Source organism: Xiphophorus maculatus, chromosome 10 (genome assembly GCF_002775205.1).
Source record: "Xiphophorus maculatus strain JP 163 A chromosome 10, X_maculatus-5.0-male, whole genome shotgun sequence".
Taxonomy (NCBI): Eukaryota; Metazoa; Chordata; class Actinopteri; order Cyprinodontiformes; family Poeciliidae; genus Xiphophorus; species Xiphophorus maculatus.
Window position 1 is genome coordinate 6,604,178 of NC_036452.1, and position 21,828 is coordinate 6,626,005.

The 21,828-nt window shown below is 38.8% G+C and overlaps 1 protein-coding gene across 1 annotated transcript in view; it reads right to left on the reverse strand.

Moving 5' to 3' along the window:
- dnmbp (dynamin binding protein) overlaps window positions 1-21,828 on the reverse strand; it is a 71,835-nt gene that overhangs the window by 39,090 nt on the left and 10,917 nt on the right. The window contains exons 2-3 of the mRNA XM_023340771.1: window positions 13,943-14,097; window positions 13,202-13,324 (exon numbers count right to left, since the gene is read on the reverse strand). Coding sequence (XP_023196539.1) covers window positions 13,202-13,324; window positions 13,943-14,087 — 268 coding nt within the window. The 5' untranslated portion in view covers window positions 14,088-14,097. The remainder of the gene's footprint in view (window positions 1-13,201; window positions 13,325-13,942; window positions 14,098-21,828) is intronic.

Consider the following 21,828-nt stretch of genomic DNA (forward strand, 5'->3'; position numbering starts at 1 on the left):
CTCACTCACATGAGAGTTACCCAACTCTTTTGCAAGCTCAACCAGGAAGTCCACCCGTCTCTCCTGCACCCCAATGCATGCCTGATAAAGCACATGTGCATTCAGTGCTGCCATGTCAATCATGTTTGCCAGGTTTGCTGACCAGCTGTCACATAGTGATGGAACCTTGGTCACCCCCCGCAAGATAATGACTGAAATAAATGCCATTAGTTCTTGTGAACTAAATAGGTGAAGCAGTCACCTATTTATCCTCCACAGCACAAAAGGCTGCATGCAAATTTGCATGTGCAAAGTCTCCCAGATTTCTTTTGCTTACACTTTTTGCATGATTTTTTTGAGGTGGATCAACACAATTAATTTGGTTAGTTTATTTCTAAACTGTCATTTTAAACCCACTTAGCTTTATTTAAAAGAAAAACATTACTAATTTCTTTTAGAAAAACCTTTGCATATTTCTTGAAACAGATTGTATGTTTTGCAAACTCTATGTACATTTGGCAAAATGACCTGGATAATGCAGCACAACATCATGGATCAGCTGTAAAAGGTCACATCTCTCCAAAAACACTTCATGTATGCTTCAAAACTAGACTGAAGAGCATTACCTACAGGAGAGTCTACTGTAGAGCTGCCTCCATCATAGATCGCACCCACCCCCAACATGGACTATTCACACTCCTACCTTCTGGCCTGACGGGTAACGGCCACATTTACAATTGAAGATGGGATGTTAATTTGAGCCATGAGAGTCGTCAGTTTGGACTCAGGGTCTTTTGACCCTCTTTCGGGACATCAGGGGAGAGGTCGAAAACCCTGGTAATACCAACTTTCAACAAGATTTATAAATCAATAGTTTTAGTTTTTATCTTTTACTTTTTCATATTGTTTACATCGATTATAAATTTTCTTTCACACTCTCATTTTCCACAATACAAAAGAAAATAAATGTTTGACTAAACAAGCAAAATTAACTTCAAAATGTATAGATATTGAAAAAAGTTCTATAGATTATCATATATGGCACGTGTGTCAAACTCAAGGCCCGAGGGCCAAATCTGGCCCGCCATAGCTTTTTATGTGGCCCTCTAGACTCCAAATCATAGCAATGGGCCCCTCTAGTTTTTACAAATAACCGCAAAATTCACACAAAAATCAACAGATCCCCTCATGTTTTCTGAGTTTATCAACATGTTTTCTGAGTTTATCAACATGTTTTCTGAGTTTATCAACATGTTTTCTGAGTTTATCAACATTTTTTTCTCAAAATTGACCATAAACATTTGGGATCAAGTGCCTGCTGTCTCAGCCTGACCTGATGTCAAGTTATAGTCCATGACCGATAGAGCGATTAATAAAAGATCACATTTAACATCATATATTAGTGCAAATATTGTCAAAAATTCCTTACAGATATTTCTAACTTAGCGCCACAAAATCTGTGATGATTGCAGAAAAGCACAAAAACAATCCTGGATGAACTGATTAGTGTGAAAAGATGTTCAATATTATGTTATTTTAAGAAACACTTATTGATGCTGAAACACCTATATATTGATATTTTAACAATTTAATTGGTTTTTATCAATATGTTCTGGTGCAACAGGCCCTTTATGAACATTCAGGTTTTTGATCTGGCCCAAAACAGAAATGAGTTTGGATAAAAACGAGTGAATCATGGACTATTTTGAATGTAAACAAGAATAAATAGTGAGATTTTGGTGGTGGAATGATGTCACACCGCCAGCAAAGGAAGACTCTGTGATGTCACTGGCGATGCAGTCTGTGATGTCATCAACTGCAGAATTGTATGCAACACAATTCTGCATATTTTTCATTGCTTGCAATATCACTGACCAGTTCAGACGTGCGCAAAGCTCTTTAAGGTAGTTTACCAATTGACAACTTTAGTGATTGTATTGAGGAGAAATGTTTCACTTATTTCAGCAATACTGCAACAAAATGATGGGACCCCAGGCGAGAACGGGAGTCCAGCAAGACCCCCAAGGCAGCTTCGCTCCTGCACATCTGGATATTTTAGATGAGGAAACCCACAGACTGGACTCCAGTCTGGAAATGGAGAGCGCCGGGATAGAAGACAACCAAGACATGGCCGACCTGGAGGCAGAGCTGGAAGAGATGGAACTCCGGCTAAAACAGCAGGAAGCCCTCAGAGAGAGATTTATCAACGAGGTCAAAGAGGCAAAGAGAGAACTAGAGAGACTAGAGACACAAGAGAGTCAAGAGATGTCCAGTGATCCAGGAGACCTTAACTCTGATGTCACTGCTTCCAAGGTTCACAACGATGTGAAGAACAAGAATGAGAAGCCTTTGCAACAAGACTTTGAGGATTTGAAGTCTTGTTGCAAGGGGAGGTTAGAAGACGACCAAAACCCGGCCGAGCTGGAGGCCAAACTGGAAGAGATGGAACTGAGTCTAAAAAGGCAGGAAGCTCTCAGAGAAACTCTCATCAACGAGGCCGAAGAGGCAATGAGGGAACTAGAGAGACTAGAGAGACTAGAGAGAGAAGAGAGAGAAGAGACGTTCAGTGATCCAAGAGAACTTTACGCTGCAAACATTGCATCCAAATTTTACGACAGTGTGAAAAACATGAAGAAGAAGACCTTGCAGCAGGAGTTTGAGGATTTAAAGGTGGCCCACCTCCTCAGCCGGGAAGCATTTGTTGCTGGAATACAGGCTGAGAGAAAGAAAACTGAGGCTGTCCAAGAAGAACTGGACCAACTTAAGACTTCCTACAAGGAGCTGAGATGTAAATATGATGCAGACATTTCTCTGGTAAGGCAGGAGGTGAAACGTGAGAAAGACGCAAACATAGAAAGAGAAAAAGAGAGTCTGAAGCTAGTGAACAAGCTGAAAGCAGAGAAGGAGGAGCTCTTTCAAAAAATGGCTAGAGAAATCATAATACTGAGAAAGAGAGAGAAGCAGATGCTGAACAAACTGGATCAGGTTCACATTTCGCACGAGGAGATAAAACGTAGGTTTGAAAGAGACAATATGGATTTACAGCAGGAGGTTGAGACATACAAGCAGCAGGTAGAGCAGGAGAGAAAAGCTCACCTGGAGCAAACAGAGGAGGACAAGAAGCTTCTAGAGAAGCTGAGAGCTGAATATGCCATCCTCCAAGAAATCACAACAACAGAGAAGAAAATCCTGCAAGAGAAGGAAAGGAGTGCCAAGGCTGAGCTGGAGAATGTTAGCGGTTTGTACATGGAGCTAAACAGTCGGTTTGAAACCGAAGTAACTGCATTAAAACATCAAGTAGAAAAACACCAGGAGGAGCTCATTTGTGTGAAAAATGATTTACAAAAAGCGAGAGACGATCTGCTGCTGGCCGACACTCTGAGAGCCGAGGAGGAAGGTTTCCAACAACATCCCATCACAGTTTCCCAAGAGAAGAAAGAAAACTCACAGAACCGAGTTAAAGTCTTAAATCAAGAGGTTTCTTCAGAGGAGGATCTCGCAGGAGAACCTCTATCAGGTTCTTCCATGGATCCAGAATCCTCAGAAGAGACCGAGGTCGCTGGAGAAACCATCCTGCAGGATTTGGACAATCCAGATGGTAAAAAGAAAAAGTCTAAAAATTCATTTTGGAAGAAGGTACGAAACACTCTGGGATGGAAGAAGCCAAAAAAGAAACAAACAAGTGAAGACCAACAAGATCGTGTCTAAAGTTCTTGATTTTGATATTTAGAGAAGGAGAAAGACGTGCAGGAGACGAACCGAGGACTGGAATCAAACGCATGGAGGTTGTAGCCTCTGTGAACGGGGCGCCATGCCACGCTCCGTCAAGACCAAATTTAAAAAGTTTTTCCCCCCATTGACAAACTAGAAAATAGATCCCTTCCCAACGCAATTGGAAAAAACGTGGGCAGCACGGTGGTGCAGCGGTTAGCGCTGCGTCTTCACAGACACCATCTGTGTGGAGTTTGCATGTTCTCCCCGTGTTTGCGTGGGTTTTCTCCGGGTGCTCCGGTTCCCCCCACATCTCCTAAAACATGTCGGTCAGGTCAGTTGGTCACTGCAAATTGCCCCCAAAGATTTGAAGAAACCCCAAACACATGTGCAGCTTTATTGTTAAACTTTAAAATTAATTGAATTAGCCGTACGTTAGCCCTTTTCCCTTCGCTGTTTTAGCGCCGCAGCAACACTGGGCTCAATTTTTATAGCAACAGCTATATATCATCACCCAATTTGCCAGATTTTTTGTGCGTCGTCGGAGAGCACTGCCGAATGCGTAGGTGCATATCGCCTGGTGGACGGGTGCGGGAACTGTGCCAGAGGGTCTACAGTGGCTGGCGGGTGGCAGTGCCGGCACCCCGCGGTGGCCAATAGGCCGGAGCGGTGCTGAGCTGCGAGGGCTGCACGACGCCGCTTGCAGCATTAATTTATTTTATAATTTTTTTATCCAATTACTCGATTAATCATAAGAATAATTGATAGATTACTAAACAAAAATATTTGTTGTTTGGAAAACAATTTTGAAGAATTGCCTAGTAACAGAGTTTTTTCACTCTCTCCTCAGACTGAGTGGCTGTAACCTCTCAGAGAGAAGCTGTGAAGCTCTGTCCTCAGTTCTCAGCTCCCAGTCCTCCAGTCTCACAGAACTGGACCTGAGTAACAACAACCTGCAGGATTCAGGAGTGAAGCTTCTCTCTGCTGGACTGAAGAGTCCAAACTGCAACCTGGAAACTCAGGTAAAATGTTTTGAATCCTAGTGAAGCCATATTTCTGTCCATTAACTGCTGCTATAGATGATGCAAATGTTATTTCAATAGTAGATTATTAAAATAAAAATGTCTGACTGTGATGAGGCTAATCATGCTAAGTCTTGACACATAAACTCAGCTGGTTTTCATTTACTCCAGGCTGAAAGAACCAGGAAGAGAGGAATGTAGAAAGGTGGGGATCAGGCTTTAACTGTTAGTGTAACGCTGGACACTTGACAGATTGCTGCATCCTCAGTGTACAAAGAAGCATTATTGCAGATTCTTCCTCCAACCATTTGTTAGACTTATTTCTTTATTAAAATCCATTCCCTTTTGGTTTAAAAAGTAATATCTGGAGATTTTTGAATCTCCAAAATCTGAATTTTGGAGATTCAAAATCTGAATTGAATCTCCAAAAAAAATTTGAATTTTTTGGAGATTTCAGTTTTCAAAGTTTATTTCCAAATAAAATCTAAGCAGTGTGATGAGCATTTGTCCTGCATATTTTAGATGTTCCAAAATACCTTATTCAAAATATTGCATGACCTCCTCTGTATGCCACCAAGTGAATAAATCACCCACTCAGGTGCTTGGCAGAAGGGAAACACCCAAAACATGCAAGGTGGACATTGCAAAGAGTTAGGCTTTATGTTGCTTTGGGAGTATTTGCTGGAACAACTCATCCACACAGACACTCCAATTAGAGAGTGAGGACAAACACAAGAGGACAGTTACCTTGAATTTACTACTGAAGCACGGTCCAAAGTCTTTGGAGTTTGTCCAGTTTGTCCTTTGGAGTATAATCTGTCTCAACAGTCTGCGAATTAATATGGACTGCCTGATCTCTGTCTATTTCTCTGTTTTCTGTTTGATTCTGCCTGGTAGCTGAAATAAACAAACAGCCTCTAGAACTATAAAGTAATTCAAGATTAAACTTAAATTCAACTGAAAAATAACAGTAGGAAGGCTGGCCTATTAGCATAAACAAACACTGTTACCAAGGCAACCCTGCTGAACTAAACTTGGCTTCAACTGAAAAATAACAGCAGGAAAGCTCACCAATTAACACACGCAATACCAGAGAAAGGTCATTTAACATTTCTACCTTTGGAGTCCAGAGACGGGTCGACTGACCTGAAGGATTTTAGCTAGCAGGCGCTTTTGTTCTGTAAATAAGGCCATTACCCTGGTAATTACCCTGGTAATTACCCTGGTAATTACCCTGATAATGGCCTCAACGCATCTCACAGTTGCACAATTGTTCCTTAGACTTAGACTTAGACTGACTTTGTTGTCATTTTGCATGCACAGGGTGTATACAGAACGAAATTTCGTTGCATACGGCTCAGGACAATGTTTGAGGTTCCAATGTTGTGATGTTACTCCAGAATAAAATAAAATACAGTATAAAATATATAAATCTAAATATAAAATATAAAGTGCAGGAATGACAGTAAAATAGAAGTTATTTAGCTCTGTACATGTGCAAGGTATAAAGTGGAGACCAGTTTTTGAATGCAGTCCAGTTAAGAGTTCAGCAGTCTGATGGCAAGTGGGAAAAAGCTGTTTCAGAACCAGGTGGACCTGCACCGGATGCTGCGGAACCTCTTTCCAGAGGGCAGCAGGGAGAACAGTCCATGGTGGGGGTGTGAGGGGTCACTGATGATGTTTCGGCCTCAGGACACGCATCCTGCATCGATGGTTGACCTGACACTTCGCCCTTTTGCCTGAGCTGGGTGTGGAAGGTTGTTGCCGAAGCAGTTTCTCCTTGTGTGCCTTCTTCTCACTCACATGAGAGTTACCCAACTCTTTTGCAAGCTCAACCAGGAAGTCCACCCGTCTCTCCTGCACCCCAATGCATGCCTGATAAAGCACATGTGCATTCAGTGCTGCCATGTCAATCATGTTTGCCAGGTTTGCTGACCAGCTGTCACATAGTGATGGAACCTTGGTCACCCCCCGCAAGATAATGACTGAAATAAATGCCATTAGTTCTTGTGAACTAAATAGGTGAAGCAGTCACCTATTTATCCTCCACAGCACAAAAGGCTGCATGCAAATTTGCATGTGCAAAGTCTCCCAGATTTCTTTTGCTTACACTTTTTGCATGATTTTTTGAGGTGGATCAACACAATTAATTTGGTTAGTTTATTTCTAAACTGTCATTTTAAACCCACTTAGCTTTATTTAAAAGAAAAACATTACTAATTTCTTTTAGAAAAACCTTTGCATATTTCTTGAAACAGATTGTATGTTTTGCAAACTCTATGTACATTTGGCAAAATGACCTGGATAATGCAGCACAACATCATGGATCAGCTGCAAAAGGTCACATCTCTCCAAAAACACTTCATGTATGCTTCAAAACTAAACTGAAGAGCATTACCTACAGGAGAGTCTACTGTAGAGCTGCCTCCATCATAGATCGCACCCACCCCCAACATGGACTATTCACACTCCTACCTTCTGGCCTGACGGGTAACGGCCACATTTACAATTGAAGATGGGATGTTAATTTGAGCCATGAGAGTCGTCAGTTTGGACTCAGGGTCTTTTGACCCTCTTTCGGGACATCAGGGGAGAGGTCGAAAACCCTGGTAATACCAACTTTCAACAAGATTTATAAATCAATAGTTTTAGTTTTTATCTTTTACTTTTTCATATTGTTTACATCGATTATAAATTTTCTTTCACACTCTCTTTTTCCACAATACAAAAGAAAATAAATGTTTGACTAAAAAAGCAAAATTAACTTCAAAATGTATAGATATTGAAAAAAGTTCTATAGATTATCATATATGGCACGTGTGTGAAACTCAAGGCCCGAGGGCCAAATCTGGCCCGCCATAGCTTTTTATGTGGCCCTCTAGACTCCAAATCATAGCAATGGGCCCCTCCAGTTCTAATTGATAGATTACTAAACAACAATTTGAAGAATTGCCTAGTAACAGAGTTTTTTCACTCTCTCCTCAGACTGAGTGGCTGTAACCTCTCAGAGAGAAGCTGTGAAACTCTGTCCTCAGTTCTCAGCTCCCAGTCCTCCAGTCTCAGAGAACTGGACCTGAGTAACAACAACCTGCAGGATTCAGGAGTGAAGCTTCTCTCTGCTGGACTGAAGAGTCCAAACTGCAACCTGGAAACTCAGGTAAAATGTTTTGAATCCTAGTGAAGCCATATTTCTGTCCATTAACTGCTGCTATAGATGATGCAAATGTTATTTCAATAGTAGATTATTAAAATAAAAATGTCTGACTGTGATGAGGCTAATCATGCTAAGTCTTGACACATAAACTCAGCTGGTTTTCATTTACTCCAGGCTGAAAGAACCAGGAAGAGAGGAATGTAGAAAGGTGGGGATCAGGCTTTAACTGTTAGTGTAACGCTGGACACTTGACAGATTGCTGCATCCTCAGTGTACAAAGAAGCATCATTGCAGATTCTTCCTCCAACCAGTTGTTAGACTTATTTCTTTATTAAAATCCATTCCCTTTTGGTTTAAAAAGTAATATCTTTGTAATCTTTTTTGCAGCCCCATCATGCATCTCTGTTCTTTCTCCTTTTTCTTTTTCCCTGCTTGTCTAAAGAAAGTCTGGGTCCTACCTTTCACCATCTCCCACCACTGTGCTCGTGTTTCGTACAGGTCTTGGAGGGTCTGCCACTCGTGGTACCGCTCCCGGTACTGGCCGACCAGAACCTGGTCCTCCAGCAGGGAGCGGTTGAGTTTCCACAGACCTCTCCCGGTCGTCGCACCTGAAGGAAGTGAAAGCGTGCAGGACAGAAGGAGGTGATCAAAAAAGAAAGCCGGTGACAATCTAGCATCAGTTAGGGCGCAATCCCTGATGAAGAAATAATCAATACGAGAGGCCATAGAGCCGTCACCACTGAACCATGTGTGGCCCTCCTCTCCAGGATGCATAGTTCTAAAACAGTCCACTAGTTTAAAATCCCTAACGATTCTCTGTAATAAAAGTGATGTTTTGTCTACCTTAAAATCCTGTCTATTTCTTTTCCTATCTTTTCTAGATAAAATGCAATTAAAATCCCCTCCAATTATTAAAGGTTTAGTTCCCAGCATGTGGGGCTGCAGTTCCTCTAAAAAGTCATACCTGTCGTGTTTGTCATTAAAGCCATAAATATTTAAGAGGTTAAAATCCTGTCCGTTAAAAGTCAGATTTGCTAAAAGTGCTCATCCCTCTCTCACCACGGTGCTCCCCTTCACCAAGATGTGCGGGTTGTTTATTAAAATGGCCACGCCGTCATTTTTATTTTCATTGGAGCCGCTCCATATAGACGGCCGTGGCCACAAGTCCTGCCACCGGGTGTAGTTCTTTAAAAACGGGAGTGAACATTCTTGTAGTAAAAACACATCTGACTGTACGGAGGTTAAAAAGGATAAAACACTCTGGGCTCTAACTCGCGACTTCACACTTCTAACATTGATGGTTGAGAAGGTGAGAGTCATGAGTATGATGGCTAAAATCAAGTACGACATTTTAAAGGATTAAAAACAAGATAATACTAATTTAAACCATGTTAAAAAACGGGCGGTCGTTAAAACAAGGCGGGTTCAGAGACTGTCCTGTGAACAGAGCTCTTCATTCCCACATGGTGGTGCAGGTCGGGTTGGAGCTCCATTCCCCCTTCGGACTCTCGGTGTCGGCCGTCTTTCTAAAGCCGTTACCTTGTTTGGGTCCTCCGGGGTTGATTGGTGAGCAAAGTCTAGGAACGAGACCTCATTGGATGAGCCAGCAAGGAAGGCTCTGGATTCCTCTCCGAAAGAACCGAAGAGTTCCTCCAGCCTTCCTCTCTTCCCTACCTTGGGGGTAAGGTCGGGAGGTGACTCAGATGCCGGCCTCTTAGCCAGCTGGGCGTCGGGGAGGGAGGCATAATCGCTGCTGTCAGTCTGTTCTTCCTCAGAGTCCGAGCTAGCTCCGCCTTCGGTTAGCATCTCCCCCTGACTTTTTCTTCCTTTACATTTTATTATATGAAATATGCTCACGATGCCGATGGAAACCCCTTCAGAGCTGACACACAACAAAAAAATTTCCTTTCTTATTGATTAGTCGACTTTGTTTTACTTTAATTTAATCAAACTGGCATTTCTCCAGAGGCTTGTATCAGGATATCAAAGGAATTATCTTTTTCAAGGAATTTTAATAACTTTTAATGGGACGTACTGAGACTGAGGGATTATAAGAATTTTGTTTGGTCAGCAAGAAGTCACAGGGGTCACATTCCAAGGAACGGCGGCTCCACCTCCCATTGTGTCCGGGTCCAAAACTGGAGCACTGCCAGTGGAACCACAGGAAATACAACTGGACGGACAATAATGACCGTTTCCTATGGATCCTCTGATACGGCAAGTGTTCGTTCGTCAATTACTTTTCAACACATGCATGATTTATTATTAGTGACTTTATATGTTTATGCATTTGACTTACAACCAAGGATTTAAAAATGCAATTCATATAAAAGCAACAAAGATGGACGACCACTAGCAGGTTCTACCAAAGGTTAACTAGAATTTACAAAATAACAAAAACTAAATTGAAGATGACATTTTTGCTAACTAAAATAAATAAAAATGGTAATTAGTGGGGGAAAAATATAACTAACTGGAACTATATTGTGTGTTTATAAAACTAAAGCAAAATGAAATTATAGATATAATGTCCTTCGTTTTCGTGTTTATGAATTTTTTTTTAGCCTTTTGAACTGATGTTAAATTCTTTGTTTTCCCACACAAGCAGCTTAGGTCGGCTGTCAGCAAATTACGTTACTCCATAATCCTCCTGGCGGCGCTTACGCTAATCCGCAAAAGTTGCAAAAAAAACACCAGTCAGTTGTTGTTCAACAACTGAATAGATATTTTGAAAATGGTATCTTCTGTAGAGGATTCATTACCCAATCAATGTATACATAATCCCAATATAATACTTTGACCATTTTCAATTCTGCACCTAAAAATTAACCAAAGTATGAAAATGTATCGGCTAGTCCATTTACCGGCGCCAGTTTCCTAAATTTTGGGAGATCGGTGATCGGCCAGCATTTACATGTGAAGCCGATGTGAACCTCTGATCTTATCTCCATGACAAAATCCACAATGTCGATGAAACATTCTGCACTGACAAAAGCACCCATAGATGTGCCAAAAAGGCAGAGAAAGATGCTAATTATTGCTTCTGGACATGGTAAAGGAAGGTAGAAGCTACACGGCTGTAGGGCGCCATTACGGAATAAATGAATCTTTGTTTCGTTCTATAAAGAAGGAGGAAAATAACATTTGGAGGCGTCTTCTCGGAAAAAGACACCTGCACCACGGCTTTCAGTAGAAAAAGTCGCTACAGTGAAGCGGAGTCAGCACAAAGAGGCACAGTCAGAGGAACTGTCACAATGTGTCCAACCTCCCTGTTTGATTACTAAAATTATTATTTTACAGTATTTCTAAAAACTACCAAAGTTATTTGTAAGAAAACACTTCTATTTTTATTTCTTAAACAAGTATTTGGGCCTGACAACAGATTTTGATCTTTGATTTCGTTTGTGTATAATTATTGTAAAAAATAAAGGAGGATTTCGCCTATAGCAGGTTATTTTTTGGAATATAACCAAGCATAAGCAAGGGTTCACAGTATTTACCAACATTTTAGACAGAATAAAAAAGATATCAGCCAAAATTGGAATCGGTAAGTCAAGCTTTTTAAAGATCAGCCAGAAAACTGCAGTCGGTGCACTCCCGGATTAAACTAATAAAAACTAAGAGAAACTAAACACTATAAAACTAATAGTAACTAATAAAGACTGGCAAAACTGTAAAAACTAATTAAAACTAACTAAATTAGACAAACAAAAGGTCACAATGAAACTATAATGAAGACAAACCAGGTTCTGAGAGAGGTAAACTGGGTCGTTGCTAATGTATAAGAACTTGGTCTTCAAGAGTTTCTTAAAGATATAAACCATGAACATATAAACCATGTTCAGTATGTAGGTCATTTCTCAATTGTGAAACGACATATAAAGTCTGGTTTGTCTTGAGCGTCGTGTTGGCACTGCTAACCGACATTCCTTTGGCGACGGGAGTGACCCGGTCAGCTTACAAGCCTTTATCAGAGCGTTTAAGTAGATGGGAGTCATTCTGCTAAGAGCTTTGTAAGCTAACATCACCAACTTGAATTTTATCCAGGTGAAGCCTCAACAAGGAGAGGCTGACTGATTTAGCAATGTTTAGCGGCACAACAGCAACAGAAGCAACTTTAAAGATTAGCTGGTTGTCGTTTAAACAAAAAGTTTATGGCAATCTTTGATGGAGCAAGAGATAGAGATTCAGATTTAATGCAGATAATGTGACGAACGGTTGACCGAGAAGAGAAGCAATTCAGTTTTAGAGAAGCTTAGATGGCCTTCCATCCATCTTGATATAGTCAAAATAAAAAGATAACACAATGAAACTTAATATAAGACTTAAAGATGTATAATTAATTTAAATATTTGCCACTAGCATTAATTTTGTATTAGAAATCTAAACACTTAAAAGCACAAAACAACAGTTAGACTGGGAGCTGGTCTACAAGGTAAAACAGAGAAATTTTACTGAAAAGAGCACAAAAGAATCACAGAACAGCTGATAACTAGGCCTGTCACAATAACAAATGTTGCTGTAAGATAAATTGTCCCAGAAGTTATTGCGATAAACAATAATGTTGTTGTTTGGAGTCCATTATCAAGTATTGTAACCGTAAAGGCAAAAAAATGCAAGAACATATTCTCAAACATCAATAAACTTTAAATTAAAATGAATATTTAACTGTGGAGCTGGGAGACATTTTAAATATCCAAAATAAATCAACGAAACATCAAATAAAATGAATAATGAAGTCTCTGTAAACAAAATCGCCCTTCTGAAAAACGGTGAGTTGAAACCAAATCACAAGATTGAAGAATTTTTTTAGAGAAAAGAAAAAAAACAAACAATAAATCATACAAATGGAAATTATTGAGTTTGTTTTAATTTATCATGCAATTAATTGATAAATTGACTCATTGCTTATTGCGACAGGCCTAATGATAATAGGAGAATCATCAGAAAGAATAATCAAAATGAACAAGTTGGCTTCTGATCGCCATCTAGTGGACAGTTTGGTGAATTAACATTAAAAACATTTCCAACCTTCCTTCAAATCTTTTCTAGGTGACTAAATAAAAACCAAGTAAGGATAAATCAGTAAAGTCTAAATGTGAAGGGAAAGACTCAAGCACAGGACAAAAAAAAGAAAAGCAGAAATCATCTAATTTACCTGAACTCTCGGACATCAACAAGAAGCGTAAAACTGAGAAAACACGAGCTGTTAATGTAAACAGTGATACTGTATGAAAAACAGGCTTTAATGTACATTAGATGTGATGTGGACAGAAAAACTAAAAGCTTCTTTCATTCAGTTAAACATGTTTATGACAGGGAAATGCAGAAGTACCTCTCTTTAAGGGCAGAGTGCCGGACTGTGCGGAGCTGAAGTCATTGATGCACACATAGAGTCTGTCTCCAGGCTTGGTGCCGGGGATCGTTACCTCTTCCACAAACGTGCTGGGGAACTGACCTGGAGACGGAGGAGGACGAGGACGAAGAATGATATCAGTCAGTACAGAGAAAACATGAAGAATGGTTTCTGAAGAGCAACATGATAATACATTTACACAAGGAGGAAAGGAAGGAAAGATGGAGGGATGGAAGACTGAAGGAAAGAAAAAGTGAGGGAATGAGGGAGGAGTAAAGGAACCAAGGAAGCAAGGAGGAGTGGATGAAAGCTATGGAAGGAAGGAAGCAAGGAAGGAAAGGAGGAAGGGAGAGAGGGAGGTAGGAGGAAAAAAACCAAGCAAGCAAGAAAGGAAGGATGGATGAAAAAGAAGAGAGGAAGGGAGGAGGAAAGGAAGGAAAGAAGGAAGCAGGAAAGCAAGCAGGGAAGGAAGGAAGAGAGGGAGGGAGGAGGAAAGGAACCAAGCAAACAGGAAAGGGAGGAGGACAGGAAGAAGAAATGGAAAGAAAGAGGAAAACAAGCAGGGAAGGAAGGAAGAATGGGAGGAAAGGAAGCAAGCAAGCAGGAAAGGAAGGAGGAAAAGACAGAAGGAAAAAAGGAAAGAAGGGAAAGAAAGAAAGCCAGCAGTGGAGAAAGGAAGGAAGGAATTAACCACATCGCTAAAACCTTTTGAAAACTTACCCGTGACGCCATCTTTGTTGCCAAGCAACCAGAACTCATCCACTACACCCAGTACCTCGATGACATCGCCAGGGAAAAGCGGGAGCTCCTCTGAGACGCTGGGGAGGAACTCAAAGACGGCGCGCACCACCGAGCCCGGTTCCATTCCTCATAACCTGCAGAGAGAGAGAGAAACGCTGTTGTTACTCTGTTTAAAATAAAAACATGCAGCACAAAACGAAGCAACCAGTGCAACACATTGCATCCAACCACTGGATCTCTTGCTTGGGACTCTTTAAAGTCCTCACTATGCGAACCAACAAACGCCTCAGAGAGGACAAGCTTTTGTGAACGAGCGCTCAGTGAGAGGAGTAACAAGAGCGTGAGAAACCTGGGACAAAAACAGATAAAAGAGAGGAAAGAAAAGAAAAGAGGGAGCTCAAGCTAAGGCGACTGAATTACATTCCTCAACACATTCTGTTCCTGATTCATGAAGTTTGTATGAATCTGTGCATTTACAATCCTCTCTTATTCTGAAGTTAAAGCCTCTAATTAGTTTTTTTCAGTTCTCCTGCATCCTGTTTGCTTCCTCCAGCTGATCGCTGTGTTAGTATAACATACATAATTACAGTGTTGAAGAGTTTTCTTTGTTTACAGCATTAAAGCCACCGTTTGTAATACGAGTGGGGAACATTTAAACACCTAGCAGAAAACATCATTGAACCAGAGTTATAATAGTTTTAGGAGTTTTATTATTTTAATTTAGTCTCATTGTGACATTTTGGGCTGCACAGTGGCGCAGTTGGTAGCACTGTTGCCTTGCAGCAAGAAGGTCCTGCGTTCGATTCCCGGCCGGGGTCTTTCTGCATGGAGTGGGTTCTCTCCGGGTACTCCAGCTTCCTCCCACAGTCCAAAAACATGACTGTCAGGTTAATTGGTCTCTCTCTCTAAATTCTCCCTAGGTGTGAGTGTGTGTGTGAATGGTTGTTTGTCCTGTATGTCTCTGTGTTGCCCTGCGACAGACTGGCGACCTGTCCAGGGTGAACCCCGCCTCTCGCCTGGAACGTAGCTGGAGATAGGCACCAGCAACCCTCCCGACCCCATTAGGGACAAAGGTGAACAGAAAATGGATGGATCAGTTAGTTTTAATTCATTTTTAGAATGTGTTTGCTAGTTTTTATTTATTATTATTAGTTAACTCTTTGAGGCCTAAGTTTCAAATCTCCGCCTGGATATTTTTACTTATTTTAATTGTACAAAGTTTTTAAATGTCCTGTCAGTAAATATATTATATTTCTATAAAACAACAGTATTACCCAATTTTACTATAATCCCAGTATTTTATATGTGAATGTTGCACTTGCCTTTATTTATACATGTTTGCAATAAGACAATCATGTTCTTATTTTCCCCCTTTCTATTTGACTTGAGGATATTGTTAAAGGAGAATAATTTCTCAGCTTCTCCACTGAAGACCAAAAAAAAGGAACTGAGACGACCCACACGACTGTGGGGTTTTCTTCCTTCCTTCCTCCCAGATAAATATTAGAATATTAGTTATTAATACTTTTGGAGGCTGCTTCTTGTTTCTAGGTGGAAGTTAGTGTGTGTTGAAAAGAAAAAAAATGGCTGATGCTTGGTGTGTGTGGCTGTTTGTGAACTCTGCACCACTCGGTGGGAAAACCTCAGTGAAACTCAAACCGAGGCTGTAAACCAAACGCAAAAAGAAAATTGGCTTGTTTAATAGCAATAATGTTTATTTTTACAAATATTTCAGAAAGCAACATGAGAATACCTCACATCTTTTTGCATTTGTTTTATTGGGTCTATGTATGGTTTTCTATATATACAAAAATGAAAACTTCTGTCCGTACTGGCAGTCAGTTTTTTTGTACTCTAAATGCATTTTTCTGTATTACCACAAAGGTAATACAGGTATTACCAGAAAGGAGCAGAGAGAATTTTAGCACATTATGATTAACGGTTCTTTAGATTTTGCCGGGTAGGTGTACCTCGAAACAAACCCACATTTGAATTGAAAAAGATGGGGTTTTCGAAAGGCGATTACTCAAAAATTAAATCAATTTGACACTTATTCGTAATGACATTCTCTAAATATATATAAATCACACTGTACAACAAGAAAATGCACACTATAAATAGCTTACTTTTAAAATGAAGGTACATTTAAAAATGTCGTTTTGAAAAATAAAACAAATTTTAACAGCAAACATGGCATTTTTAGGATACCATATTAAGAAAAATCTGTTGAAACCAAAACCCCAAAAGCTATTTTCTCCAGCCTGATATGTGATCTTAACAAGCTAAATCTTTTTGCAGGGCTCTGGGATTGTCAAATAAATATTTATTTGGCTGCAAAAATGCTTCCAATGCTAAAATATCAAAAAAAGACAATTTGAGTATCTTTTGACCACTTGTCAAATATGTATTTTTCATTGGATTTCAATAAAACCTCTTTACTAAAGATAAATTAGGCTGCTGAATAACATAAAGGCATCCATCTTTGGCTATATTCAACAGTTTTCTTGATATTTCTGGTAGGAAATAGGGACTTTTGTTTTTTGCTCATCCTATCAATGCATCTCAGGTGACTGAAACATGCCTCGGCTTGCCTGTTTGTGAAAAGTTTCCATGAAACGGTTTTCTAATCTGACACGTTGCAGTACATCGTTGGATTTCCTGTAAACTGACTGATACTGTTGGATTCAGCTGAAGATGCTTCAACAATCTGACAAAAATAGAAAATAAATTCCTCCAACATTTCATCACACATTTTTAAACAAATTAAAGCTGGTTGTGAACAGCTGGACAGCTTTCAGTTTTGTTTTTCCTCTCGGCTGCGAAAGCACACAGTTTCCATCGTGTTTGTGTCTTACCAGCATAGACAGACTAAACAACCAAGTGAGGAATGAGATTCAAGGTTTGTGTTCAACAACGGAAATCTCACTGGTCTGAGCGAGGGGTTGCTTGTGCTGCTTTTCTTCACAAATACTGTAACTGATTCAGGAATGACACAAATAGGCTTATGATCAGAGTTAGTATTAAATTTCACAAAAAGTTCCTCTGAACTGTTTCCATAAACAGATCCACTGTCAGCTGTAAAGAGGAACCAAAGTTTGTCATTAAACTCTCTGTAAAACTCTTCAAACAAATCAAAGAAGCTGCTAAGACTCAACATGTCGCTTCTCAGAGCATTGGAAACATGTTTAACCAAAGTCATTCTCACATTTAATTTCTGAGAAGTAGGCTAAATAAATTTCTGCCTGCACCAAACATTAACACAGCATGCACAACCCTCTAAACTTTTTGGCACCCCTGATAAAGATGAGCAAAAAACCTTAAAACAAATTCATTTTTTCCCTATTACTGCAGAAGCATTGAGAATGAGAAATTATTCTTGTCTTGCAACCAAAAACAGTGTATTATAAGCCTGGCAGGCCACCAGGCTTTACTTGTGACATCACCAGGCTAAGCATTGTTTATTTATTTGGGGTTTTTATGATAAGTTTGGTTTGAGAAAAATAATGAATATGTGGATAAACAGCTGATTTTCATTGTTAAGTTCGGCTTCGGACCTGTGATGCTACGAGCCGGTTTCTCTTTCAAAGATTCTAGTAACTGAACTTGTTTTTTTAAAATAGATTCTGCCATTCTCAGTGACACTGTGCTACAAAAACTGCTACTTTTTAAATAATACTGTAGCTGTGTGGGTAGAGCAGTTGCCTTGCGATCGGAGGGCTGTAGGTTTGATTCCAGCTTTCTCCTGCCAGATGTTGACGTACCTCTGGGCAAGGCACTTAACCCCAAATTGCCTACCAATCTGTGTGTTGGTGTGCGAATGGGTGAATACCTTGTAGCTGTAGTTTAAAGCGCTTTGAGTGGTCAAAATGACTGGAAAAGCTCTACAAGTTCAGTCCATTTTACCAATACCGCCTGTCTAGGATGTTAAGATATGAAGTTCTTGTCTGAAGATAAGAACCTCCAAATAAGTCAAAACTATGGAAAAGATGCATTTATACTTGATTATTTAGTTCAATTTCATTTGGGCCCCAAAGCTCAACCTAAAGTTTCCTGACTTCTGCGGCGGGGCAAGAAGGAGACGCCATGCTGCAGAAGCTAATCCTTTGGATCTGCATCCAGCCAGACAAGCTCCTTACTGTTATCTCTAAGTTCATGAGTGCGTCGGCAGCCTTGGCACTCGCTGACTCTCACCTTGTGATCTGGAAACTGACCGCACGGGAACTGTGTCATGGACGTTTTCCAGGAATACTTTACACCCTGAGAACATTTACACGTAATAATCAGTTTTCACCTAAGTCGTCATGTGATCTTTGTTATTACAACTAGAAAGTTTAATTACTGATAATCATTAATGCTGCAAAATCTGTTCACTCTATACCTAAAAAATAGTTTACAGCTACCGACAGGTCAATGAAACTAAAAAAGCAATCTGGAACTCCTGGTAAATATGTAAAAATCCTTTAAAAAAAGTTACTATTATTGCATCTCACACTAAAAATGTGCTACGTTTTCAAACCTAGATTTTGAGATTTTCTGATGGCAAGTTAAATTTAAGTCTCCGACCTGTGTTTCATACCAAATGTCCCATTATTTTACTTTCATTTCCTTCTTTGAATGAGGATAAAGAGAAGTTTATATCAGGAGCTACTATCTTGTAGCCATTCCTGGTATATTAACAAACTGTAGTAGTCCCAATATGGCTCCACTGTAATGTTTTTATTTGATAAAGTGTTATTTAAAGGGGAAAAAGTCTAGATCTGCAGTCTGGCATGAGTTGTGTTTATTTTGAATCTGGTGATGCACATCAAGATATATTTGGTGTTTAAACTGTTAAAATAGGCAGTTACAATTGTTTTAGATGGAGTCCTAGGGAAACAGGAACTAATGGATTACTAATTAAAAGTGTCTCTGATTTCAGAGTAATTTAATCAACCTCACAAAGTATAAACAAAAAAAAAATCAGCTACATTTATGTTAAAGGAATTGGGATAGCTGCAAATAAATGTCGCATTTTTAATTTCCTGAAAAAAATTATTATTATTTAGTGTGGGGTAATTTTTTCTTCGCTAAATAAGTTTCACAAAACTAATGATTTTTTTTTTAGAATTTTCTGAGATTATGCAAAATTAAAAAATGCCTTTTTCTACATACATTTAAAAAAAAATAAATTAGATATTTAAAAAAAAATTAAGAATGGATTCTCTTTTTTATTTTAATAAAAACTTAAATAAGCTACAGTAAAGCAGTTCCTGGTGGTTCCAGGTGTGGCAGGAGGAAATGTCCACCAGGAAAACTATGACTCTGTTTTACTTGTGAAGTTCTGTAAAGTACAAGGAGCATTTCAAGCACTTAATCTCTTGTTGACAAGCCATTTCCAGGCGTGTCTCTTTCATAAAGACTAAAGGGCTTTTCTGATAAGCATTGGGACTGACTTTGCACAACAAAAGTGCAAAATAAGTAACATTATGTCTTTAACAGCAAAAAAAAAGGCACATCAGAATGTGTGGAAATGAATAAATAAAAAGATAAATGTGAACACACCGATTAATGACATTGTATTGGAAGTTAAAGGAACTAATTGAGACTGTGTGGCTGTAACTGGAGTGTGCCATTTGGCGTAGTGCTGGAGAAAGTAACAGGATTACAACAGTCAACAGCTGACAAACACAACAGCAGACAACACGCTACACATGCAGCACAGCTGACAGATGGGCAACACACCAGCTGCCTAACCCAGGACATGACCCTAAAACCTCAACACCCTTTAGTTACAATACGCATGTGATACTAAGCGCTTACAAGATGGTAAGAAATTCATACAGCTAATCTCCTGACACTGAGGGAAAACCTACAGTAAAATTAGTCTTAGTTTAATGCAAACAACTTTTTAAAACAGAGCTCAACATTCCTAGCAATATAAAAGGATTCAAACGCAACAAAAGCAGGAGATATTTTAAACAGTAGAAGTAATCAACATATTCCAGTCAGCAATAGATTGACATTATTCATCAAGGTTAAATTGTTGATTTGTAATAAAAATAGGAACAAAATGAGTCCTTAATGTCGCCCCCCCATTTTCTTTCCCCAGAAAGTTTAACATTTAAGACATATAACCAATAAATGTAGGTTTTCTTTCTTACATGTCACAGATTTCATTCACCACCAGCCTGTAACAAACTTCCAGAAAAACAGCCGAAACACTGAGTCTTTTAAATCTAGACCTGTTTAGAGTTGCTTTTAAAATATAATCAATGACAACATTTAATAATGCATTTGACTAAATACAATGTTTCAATTGTTGACTGTGGTTTTTTTTGGTTGTATTTTTGTATTTTTTTTTACAATGTAAAGCACTTTGAAATGCCTGTTGCTGAAATGTGCTATAAAAATACAATTTGATTGATTAATTTGATCAGTATTTCCATTACAGCTTAAAGGTTCAACTGTCCAAAGTTTCTTTCTTTGCTGCCGTCTCTTTTCTGCCTCTCTGCGTAGAGAATCAGTGTCCTCTGCTGGAGAGTCCAGTGAACCAGACCTGATCAATCAAATCTGAAAGTTTATAGTTTTTAATATAAATAATGGAACAAATGGTAATTTTGCAACATTAACGTTATTGTAGCAGTTGTGAATTAAATAAATTGGAGGAGAATCTAATAATCAAATCCAGCTTTTGCTTATGATTTTAACAAGAATATCATTTTAGTTTAATAACAATGAAACAACTGATGACTATTAACAAAAAACAAACATTGCATGTAAAATAAAATGACAACTGTTAATTTTCTGAACTACCAGTGAACAACCATCTAGATCTTAGTAATCAATCTACTTAAAGATTATCCATAGAGGCAAAAAATGTCAATATCAAAAAATAAATTTAATGAAAAAAAATTAAATGTAGTGTGAGAAAAACAAAGAAGTGTAAAAATTCTTGTGTTAATTGTGAACCAATAATTTACTCTTAAAAATGTTTACTAAAGCAACCCAAAACTAAACTAAAAATATCTAAATAAGGTTTGAATAATGTAATAATAGCATTTTGGTGTTTTTTTAAAATAAAATGACAAATACATTAAACATATTAAGCAAGAAAAAGGTAATAAGCCAAAACAAACATCATATCTGTATAAAATGTCATAGGACTGTGTGACACAGTGAGTAAAACTTCCACTAACTGAGAACCAATTTTATCTGTGGAAGGTTTCAAAACTCCAGACCTGAATAATCGCATTCAGCAAATGTTCATAATTAGCATTTGCTAATCGAAAACCTTCTAACCCTGGTGGTTGGGGTGCTAGGTCAGCCATCCACTGATCTATCGTGGCTATGAGTTAAACATGTTTCATTTTTTAGTTAAAAAATATTTTTTAAATGTTTAAAGTTGACAGGAAATTTGAAAATATGATTAGGTAAATGTGTTATTGGAAGACTTTAACAAAACCCAAACAGCAACTATAAAGTCTTAGAAAAGGGAGACATAAACAAAGCAAATAAACAACCTTAGCCTGGTGGGGTCACAAGTAAAGCCTGGTGGCCCGCCAGGCTTGTAATACACTAGGGGAAACCCTGATTAGCAAATAAAATTATAAAATGTTTGTAAAGGTGTGTCTACTGGTGATTGTAATTAATATGAAAAAAGTAAGTTAAAAATTATAAATGTATGCAAACCAACCGAACATTGCAATATATCAGACCTGAATAATCAAACCAGGCAGATATTTATGATTTTAAATAGGCATTTTTTCTGCTTTTAGTGGTTGCACAACTCCTGATTCTAAATTAAAAGATAAGAGATAAAGATAAGATAAGACAAAATAAATCTTTATTGTCATTGTCACAAGAACAACAAAATTTAAAAAGTGCCA